The 10,303-nt window shown below is 54.8% G+C and overlaps 1 protein-coding gene across 2 annotated transcripts in view; it reads left to right on the top strand.

The window, feature by feature from the left end:
- Positions 1-10,303, top strand: part of rnf169 (ring finger protein 169) — a 54,583-nt gene extending 44,280 nt beyond the window's left edge. For both annotated transcript variants that reach the window (XM_038818025.1, XM_038818026.1), the window contains exon 6: positions 9,196-10,303. In XM_038818025.1, the coding sequence (XP_038673953.1) occupies positions 9,196-10,200 (1,005 nt within the window). In that variant the 3' untranslated portion in view covers positions 10,201-10,303. The remainder of the gene's footprint in view (positions 1-9,195) is intronic.

The raw sequence follows: 10,303 nt of genomic DNA on the forward strand, positions 1-10,303 counted from the left end.
TGGCAAATATTCAGCCTGGAGCCCAGTTATCAGTGCTGGGTCCTCTGCTGTTTGTGATTTTCATTAACGACTTGGATGAGGGAGTTGAAGGGTGGGTCAGTAACTTTGCAGATGGTACGTAGATTGGTGGAGTTGTGGATAGTGAGGAGGGCTGTTGTCGGCTGCAAAGAGACATAGATAGGATGCAGAGCTGGGCTGAGAAGTGTCAGATGGAGTTTAACCTTGAAAAGTGTGAGGTTGTCCATTTTGGAAGGACAAATATGAATGCGGAAGGGTTCTTGGCAATGTGGAAGAGCAGAGAGATCTTGGGGTCTATGTTCATAGATCTTTGAAAGTTGCCACTCAAGTGGATAGAGCTGTGAAGAAGGCCTATGGTGTGCTAGCGTTCATTAGCAGAGGGATTGAATTTAAGAGCCGTGAGGTGATGATGCAGCTATCCAAAACCTTGGTCAGGCCACATTTGGAGTACTGTGTGCAGTTCTGGTCGCCTCATTTTAGGAAGGATGTGGAAGGAAGCTTTGGAAAAGGTGCAACGGAGATTTACCAGGATGTTGCCTGGAATGGAGAGTAGGTCTTACGAGGAAAGGTTGAGGGTGCTAGGCCTTTTCTCATTAGAACGGAGAAGGATGAGGGGCGACTTGATAGAGGTTTATAAGATGATCAGGGGAATAGTTGGAGTAGACAGTCAGAGACTTTTTCCCTGAGTGGAACAAACCATTACAAGGGGACATAATTTAAGGTGAATGGTGGAAGATATAGAGGGGATGTTAGAGGTAGGTTCTTTACCCAGAGAGTAGTGGGGGCATGGAATGCACTGCCTGTGGAAGTAGTTGAGTCGGAAACATTAGGGACCTTCAAGCGGCTATTGGATAGGCACATGGATTACGGTAGATAATGGAATGTAGATTAATTTGTTCTTAAGGACAGCACGGTAGCATTGTGGATAGCACAGTTGCTTCACAGCTCCAGGGTCCCAGGTTCGATTCCGGCTTGGGTCACTATCTGTGCGGAGTCTGCACATCCTCCCCGTATGTGCGTGGGTTTCCTCCGGGTGCTCTGGTTTCCTCCCATAGTCCAAAGATGTGCAGGTTAGGTGGATTGGCCATGATAAATTGCCCTTAGTGTCCAAAATTGCCCTTAGTGTTGGGTGGGGTTACTGGGTTATGGGGATAGGGTGGAGGTGTGGACCTTGGGTAGGGTGCTCTTTCCAAGAGCCGGTGTAGACTCGATGGGCCGAATGGCCTCCTGCACTGTAAATTCTGTGATAATCTATGATTAATCTAGGATAAAGGTCCGGCACAACATCGTGGACCAAAGGGCCTGTTCTGTGCTGTATTTTTTATGTTCTATGTTATCTTAACTTGGTCTGCTTGTCTAATACTACTTTGGCCCAATTATCCTTGCATTAATTACTTTAACTATTTATCACTTTGCATTATTATACTGGCTCTAACTTTTACTTATCCCTGGTGCTTCTCAGTTAATTTCTTCAACTAGAGGGCAGCACGGTGGCGCAAGTGGTTAGCACAGTTGCCTCGTGGCGCCGAGGTCCCAGGTTCAATCCCGGCTCTGGGTCACTACCCGTATGGAATTTGCACATCCTCCCCGTGTTTGTATGGGTTTTGCCCCCACAGCCCAAAAAGAGGTGCCGTGTAGGTGGACTGGCCAGGGTAATTTGCCCCTTAATTGAGAAAAATTAATTGGATACTCGAAATTTATTTTTAAAAGATTCAGCCTTTGGTCTTGTCTGTGTGGAGTCTGCACGTTCTGCCCGTGTCTGCGTGGGTTTCCTGCGGGTGATCCGGTTTCCTCCCGCAGTCCAAAGATGTGCAGGTTAGGTCAATTGGCCAAGACAATTGCTCCATAGTGTCCAGTGATACGTTGCCTGCTAGGGTTACGGGGATAGGGTGGGGGTGTTAGCCTAGGTTGGGTCATCTTTCAGAGGGTCAGTGTAGACTCGATGGGCCGAGTGGTCACCTTCTGCACTGTGAGAATTCTATGGTTCTTTGCCCTGCAGGACACCTGTTCCCAGACTGCTTCACTGTGACACTGTGAGGACACCGTTCCCAGACTGCATCACTGTGACACTGTGAGGACACCGTTCCCAGACTGCGTCACTGTGACACTGTGAGGACACCGTTCCCAGACTGCGTCACTGTGACGCTGACTGCGAGGACACCGTTCCCAGACTGCTTCACTGTGATGCTGACTGCAGGACACCATTCCCAGACTGCTTCACTGTGACACTGTGAGGATACCATTCCCAGACTGCTTCACTGTGACGCTGCGAGGACACAGTTCCCAGACTGCTTCACTGTGACGCTGCGAGGACACAGTTCCCAGACTGCTTCACTGTGACGCTGACTGTGAGGACACTGTTCCCAGACTGCTTCACTGTGACGCTGACTGCAGGACACCATTCCCAGACTGCTTCACTGTGACGCTGACTGCGAGAACACCGTTCCCAGACTGCTTCACTGTGATGCTGACTGCGAGGACACTGTTCCCAGACTGCTTCACTGTGACGCTAACTGCAGGACACCATTCCCAGACTGCTTCACGACGCTGACTGTGAGGACACTGTTCCCAGACTGCTTCACTGTGACGCTGACTGCAGGACACCATTCCCAGACTGCTTCACTGTGACGCTGACTGCGAGGACACCGTTCCCAGACTGCTTCACTGTGACGCTGACTGCGAGGACATTTTCCCAGACTGCTTCACTGTGACGCTGACTGTGACGATACCATTCCCAGACTGCTTCACTGTGACGCTGACTGCGAGGACACTGTTCCCAGACTGCTTCACTGTGACGCTGACTGCAGGACACCATTCCCAGACTGCTTCACTGTGACGCTGACTGCGAGAACACCGTTCCCAGACTGCTTCACTGTGATGCTGACTGCGAGGACACTGTTCCCAGACTGCTTCACTGTGACGCTAACTGCAGGACACCATTCCCAGACTGCTTCACGACGCTGACTGTGAGGACACTGTTCCCAGACTGCTTCACTGTGACGCTGACTGCAGGACACCATTCCCAGACTGCTTCACTGTGACGCTGACTGCGAGGACACCGTTCCCAGACTGCTTCACTGTGACGCTGACTGCGAGGACATTTTCCCAGACTGCTTCACTGTGACGCTGACTGTGACGATACCATTCCCAGACTGCTTCACTGTGACGCTGACTGCGAGGACACTGTTCCCAGACTGCTTCACTGTGACGCTGACTGCAGGACACCATTCCCAGACTGCTTCACTGTGACGCTGACTGCGAGGACACTGTTCCCAGACTGCTTCACTGTGACGCTGACTGCGAGGACACTGTTCCCAGGCTGCTTCACTGTGACGCTTACTGCGAAGACACCGCTCCCAGACTGCTACACTCTGACGCTGACTGCGAAGACACCGCTCCCAGACTGCTTCGCTGTGACGCTGACTGCGAGGACACCGTTCCCAGACTGCTTCGCTGTGACGCTGACTGTGAGGACACCGTTCCCAGGCTGCTTCGCTGTGACGCTGACTGCGAGGACACTGTTCCCAGACTGCTTCACTGTGATGCTGTGAGGACACCATTCCCAGACTGCTTCACTGTGACTCTGATTGCGAGGACACCGTTCCCAGACTGCTTCACTGTGATACTGACTGCGAGGACACCGTTCCCAGACTGCTTCACTGTGACGCTGACTGTGAGGACACCGTTCCCAGACTACTTCACTGTGACGCTGACTGCGAGGACACCGTCCCCAGACTACTTCACTGTGACGCTTACTGCGAGGACACCGTTCCCAGACTGCTTCACTGTGACGCTGACTGCAGGACAATGTTCCCAGACTGCTTCACTGTGATGCTGACTGTGAGGACACTATTCCCAGACTGCTTCACTGTGACGCTGACTGCGAAGACACCGTTCCCAGGCTGCTTCACTGTGGCACTGACTGCAGGACACCTTCCTAAACTGCTTCACCATGACACTGACTGCAGGACACCTTCCTAAACTGCTTCACTGTGACGCTGACTGCGAGGACACTGTTCCCAGGCTGCTTCACTGTGACACTGACTGCAGGACACCGTTCCCAGACTGCTTCACTGTGACGCTGACTGCGAGGACACCGTCCCCAGACTGCTTCACTGTGACGCTGACTGTGAGGACACTGTTCCCAGACTGCTTCACTGTGACACTGACTGCGAGGCCACCGTTCCCAGACTGCTTCACTGTGACACTGACTGCAGGACACCGTTCCCAGACTGCTTCATTGCGCCGCTGAGTGCGAGGAAACCGTTCCCAGACTGCTTCACTGTGACGCTGACTGTGAGGACACTGTTCCCAGACTGCTTCACAGTGACGCTGACTGCGAGGACACCGTTCCCAGGCTGCTTCACTGTGACACTGACTGCAGGACACCGTTCCCAGACTGCTTCATTGCGCCGCTGAGTGCAGGACACCGTTCCCAGACTGCTTCACTGTGACGCTGACTGCGAGGACACTGTTCCCAGGCTGCTTCACTGTGACACTGTGAGGACACCGTTCCCAGACTGCTTCACAGTGACGCTGACTGCGAGGACACCGTTCCCAGGCTGCTTCACTGTGACACTGACTGCAGGACACCGTTCCCAGACTGCTTCATTGCGCCGCTGACTGTGAGGACACTGTTCCCAGACTGCTTCACTGTGACACTGACTGCGAGGCCACCGTTCCCAGACTGCTTCACTGTGACGCTTACTGCGAGGGCACCGTTCCCAGACTACTTCACTGTGACGCTGACTGCGAGGACACCATTCCCAGGCTGCTTCACTGTGACGCTGACTGCAGGACACCATTCCCAGACTGCTTCACTGTGACACTGACTGCGAAGACACCGTTCCCAGACTGCTTCACTGTGACGCTGACTGCAGGACACTGTTCCCAGACTGCTTCACTGTGACACTGACTGCGAGGGCACCGTTCCCAGACTGCTTCACTGTGACGCTTACTGCGAGGGCACCGTTCCCAGACTACTTCACTGTGACGCTGACTGCGAGGACACCATTCCCAGGCTGCTTCACTGTGACGCTGACTGCAGGACACCATTCCCAGGCTGCTTCACTGTGACACTGACTGCGAAGACACCGTTCCCAGACTGCTTCACTGTGACGCTGACTGCAAGGACACTGTTCCCAGGCTGCTTCACTGTGACACTGACTGCAGGACACCGTTCCCAGACTGCTTCACTGTGACGCTGACTGCAGGACACCGTTCCCGGACTGCTTCACTGTGACGCTGACTGCAGGGCACCGTTCCCAGACTGCTTCACTGTGACGCTGACTGCGAGGACACCGTTCCCAGACTACTTCACTGCGCCGCTGAGTGCGAGGAAACCGTTCCCAGACTGCTTCACTGTGACGCTGACTGTGAGGACACTGTTCCCAGACTGCTTCACTGTGACACTGACTGCGAGGGCACCGTTCCCAGACTGCTTCACTGTGACGCTTACTGCGAGGGCACCGTTCCCAGACTACTTCACTGTGACGCTGACTGTGAGGACACCGTTCCCAGACTGCTTCACTGTGACGCTTACTGCGAGGGCACCGTTCCCAGACTACTTCACTGTGACGCTGACTGTGAGGACACCGTTCCCAGACTGCTACACTCTGACGCTGACTGCGAAGACACCGCTCCCAGACTGCTTCGCTGTGACACTGACTGCGAGGACACCGTTCCCAGACTGCTTCGCTGTGACGCTGACTGTGAGGACACCGTTCCCAGGCTGCTTCGCTGTGACGCTGACTGCGAGGACACCGTTCCCAGACTGCTTCACTGTGATACTGACTGCGAGGACACCGTTCCCAGACTACTTCACTGTGACGCTGACTGCGAGGACACCGTCCCCAGACTACTTCACTGTGACGCTTACTGCGAGGACACCGTTCCCAGACTGCTTCACTGTGACGCTGACTGCAGGACACTGTTCCCAGACTGCTTCACTGTGATGCTGACTGTGAGGACACTATTCCCAGACTGCTTCACTGTGACGCTGACTGCGAAGACACCGTTCCCAGGCTGCTTCACTGTGGCACTGACTGCAGGACACCGTTCCCGGACTGCTTCACCATGACACTGACTGCAGGACACCTTCCTAAACTGCTTCACTGTGACGCTGACTGCGAGGACACTGTTCCCAGGCTGCTTCACTGTGACACTGACTGCAGGACACCGTTCCCAGACTGCTTCATTGCGCCGCTGAGTGCGAGGAAACCGTTCCCAGACTGCTTCACTGTGACGCTGACTGTGAGGACACTGTTCCCAGACTGCTTCACTGTGACACTGACTGCGAGGCCACCGTTCCCAGACTGCTTCACTGTGACACTGACTGCAGGACACCGTTCCCAGACTGCTTCATTGCGCCGCTGAGTGCAGGACACCGTTCCCAGACTGCTTCACTGTGACGCTGACTGCGAGGACACTGTTCCCAGGCTGCTTCACTGTGACACTGTGAGGACACCGTTCCCAGACTGCTTCACAGTGACGCTGACTGCGAGGACACCGTTCCCAGGCTGCTTCACTGTGACACTGACTGCAGGACACCGTTCCCAGACTGCTTCATTGCGCCGCTGACTGTGAGGACACTGTTCCCAGACTGCTTCACTGTGACACTGACTGCGAGGCCACCGTTCCCAGACTGCTTCACTGTGACGCTTACTGCGAGGGCACCGTTCCCAGACTACTTCACTGTGACGCTGACTGCGAGGACACCATTCCCAGGCTGCTTCACTGTGACGCTGACTGCAGGACACCATTCCCAGACTGCTTCACTGTGACACTGACTGCGAAGACACCGTTCCCAGACTGCTTCACTGTGACGCTGACTGCAGGACACTGTTCCCAGACTGCTTCACTGTGACACTGACTGCGAGGGCACCGTTCCCAGACTGCTTCACTGTGACGCTTACTGCGAGGGCACCGTTCCCAGACTACTTCACTGTGACGCTGACTGCGAGGACACCATTCCCAGGCTGCTTCACTGTGACGCTGACTGCAGGACACCATTCCCAGGCTGCTTCACTGTGACACTGACTGCGAAGACACCGTTCCCAGACTGCTTCACTGTGACGCTGACTGCAAGGACACTGTTCCCAGGCTGCTTCACTGTGACACTGACTGCAGGACACCGTTCCCAGACTGTTTCACTGTGACGCTGACTGCAGGACACCGTTCCCGGACTGCTTCACTGTGACGCTGACTGCAGGGCACCGTTCCCAGACTGCTTCACTGTGACACTGACTGCGAGGACACCGTTCCCAGACTGCTTCACTGCGCCGCTGAGTGCGAGGAAACCGTTCCCAGACTGCTTCACTGTGACGCTGACTGTGAGGACACTGTTCCCAGACTGCTTCACTGTGACACTGACTGCGAGGGCACCGTTCCCAGACTGCTTCACTGTGACGCTTACTGCGAGGGCACCGTTCCCAGACTACTTCACTGTGACGCTGACTGCGAGGGCACCGTTCCCAGCTGCTTCACTGTGACGCTGACTGCGAGGACACCATTCCCAGGCTACTTCACTGTGACGCTGACTGCAGGACACCATTCCCAGACTGCTTCACTGTGACACTGACTGCGAGGACACCACTCCCAGACCGCTTCACTGTGACACTGACTGCGAGGACACCACACCCAGACCGCTTCACTGTGACACTGACTGCGAAGACACCGTTCCCAGACTGCTTCACTGCGCCGCTGAGTGCGAGGAAACCGTTCCCAGACTGCTTCACTGTGACACTGACTGCGAGGGCACCGTTCCCAGACTACTTCACTGTGACGCTGACTGCGAGGACACCATTCCCAGGCTACTTCACTGTGACGCTGACTGCAGGACACCATTCCCAGACTGCTTCACTGTGACACTGACTGCGAAGACACCGTTCCCAGACTGCTTCACTGTGACGCTGACTGCAAGGACACTGTTCCCAGGCTGCTTCACTGTGACACTGACTGCAGGACACCGTTCCCAGACTGCTTCACTGTGACGCTGACTGCAGGACACCGTTCCCGGACTGCTTCACTGTGACGCTGACTGCAGGGCACCGTTCCCAGACTGCTTCACTGTGACGCTGACTGCGAGGAAACCGTTCCCAGACTGCTTCACTGTGAGGCTGACTGTGAGTACACCATTCCCAGACTGCTTCACTGTGACACTGACTGCGAGGGCACCGTTCCCAGACTGCTTCACTGTGACGCTTACTGCGAGGGCACCGTTCCCAGACTACTTCACTGTGACGCTGACTGCGAGGACACCATTCCCAGGCTGCTTCACTGTGACGCTGACTGCAGGATACCATTCCCAGGCAGCTTCACTGTGACTCTGACTGCGAAGACACCATTCCCAGACTGCTTCACTGTGACGCTGATTGCGAGGACACTGTTCCCAGATTGCTTCACTGTGACACTGACTGCAGGACACCGTTCCCAGACTGCGTCACTGTGACGCTGACTGCAGGACACCATTCCCAGGCTGCTTCACTGTGACACTGACTGCAGGACACCATTCCCAGGCTGCTTCACTGTGACTCTGACTGCGAAGACACCATTCCCAGACTGCTTCACTGTGACGCTGATTGCGAGGACACTGTTCCCAGATTGCTTCACTGTGACACTGACTGCAGGACACCGTTCCCAGACTGCGTCACTGTGACGCTGACTGCAGGACACCATTCCCAGGCTGCTTCACTGTGACACTGACTGCAGGACACCGTTCCCAGACTGCGTCACTGTGACGCTGACTGCAGGACACCATTCCCAGGCTGCTTCACTGTGACGCTGACTGTGAGGAAACCGTTCCCAGACTGCTTCACTGCGACGCTGAGTGCGAGGACACTGTTCCCAAATGTCCTGGTACCATGTGGTGCACTCCACCCCAATGCCAATATTATGGCAGCTTTTACAGAGTATTTATTGCACAGGCCGGTCAGCTCATTGGGTCTCTGCTAGTATTTATGCTCCACACACCAGTCTTCCCACTCCACTTCATCTTATCCTTGTGCAGATCCTTTTGCTGTATTTGTTCACATTGCTTCCTCCTCTAAACCAATATGATTCTCATCAGTTGCTTCATCTGACGGTGAGTTTCACAATGTGCCGGGTCAGTTACCCGCTGTGTTCTGTACGATGGTTTTATCTGTGACTGTTCCTCTCCAGTCTTTCTTTTGTTTTCAGACAACTTTAGTTTCCGCCAATTCACTGGGCTCCAACAACGTAATCCACATCCTGGCTTCCTCCGAAAACAGTCGTTCCAACTCTGCTCCCAACCTGAGCTCAGAGAAGCGTGCCTCGAGCGACCCAGCAATATCGGGCCCCTGCAAGAGGGAGCGGTCTGCCAGCCCTGATAGCAACGACAGCATCTCCGGGGAGTTCAACCACTTCAAGCCCATCATCTGCTCACCGTGCACCCCTCCCAAGAAACTGCCCGACGGGAGGCTGATGAGACCCAAGATTGTCAAGTCCACGCCCCGGAACCTGGGCTGTGGCTTCCACAAGCCGATAACCATCACCTCTTACGACCTGAACCCCAGTCTGCTGGAGAAGTGGGGACAGATCCTGCAGGACCGGAATGAGGCCACCATGGCTTCCAAAAGCACCTTGACCTTGGAGACGGAGGGGAGCGAAGCTACTTCAGGCAGGCTGGAGACGGATACCGAGGTCACTCGGATGGAGTTGGCTCCAGCCCCCAGTTCCCCTCCGGGTTCCCATCGGTCCATGGACTACTTGGAATCTGGTGAGCTTCCAGATTCCAGCCTGGAGGGTAACAATGTGGAATCGAGCCTGTCCTGGCACGAGGTTGCAGAGCAGGGGAAAGCGTCCCACTACGATTCCAGTGACTCGTTTTCCACCCACATTGGGTCAAAGCAAAGCAAAGTACTCGTCAGCAGCGAGAGTGGGTCGTACGATTCGCCCTCCCAGATACAGCAAGGCAAAAAGAGACAGCACAAGACCAAGCACACAGCAGCGTCCAAAATCAAACGGGCAAAATGGAACCCAGTAGAGAACACCAGCACCACCGCACAGATATCTGTCACTAACACGCAGCAAGAAGATGATGACCGGAAGGTGGCGGTCAAGCTCCAGCGACGGTTCGACTTGGAGCGGACCGCGGTTAACCGACAGAAGGGCAGCCAAGATGCATATTCGCTGCGGACAAAAAACAACTTCAGAGCAAAGTAGCCGGACTGGGATGGTTCATCCCCTCTCTGCTCTGCTTGTCCGGGACTCTTTGCCTCCTGCTCCCACTCCATTCAGGAATAATACAATCCTTCACTTTATGCTG

This window comes from Scyliorhinus canicula, chromosome 14, assembly GCF_902713615.1.
Source record: "Scyliorhinus canicula chromosome 14, sScyCan1.1, whole genome shotgun sequence".
NCBI classification, from domain to species: Eukaryota; Metazoa; Chordata; class Chondrichthyes; order Carcharhiniformes; family Scyliorhinidae; genus Scyliorhinus; species Scyliorhinus canicula.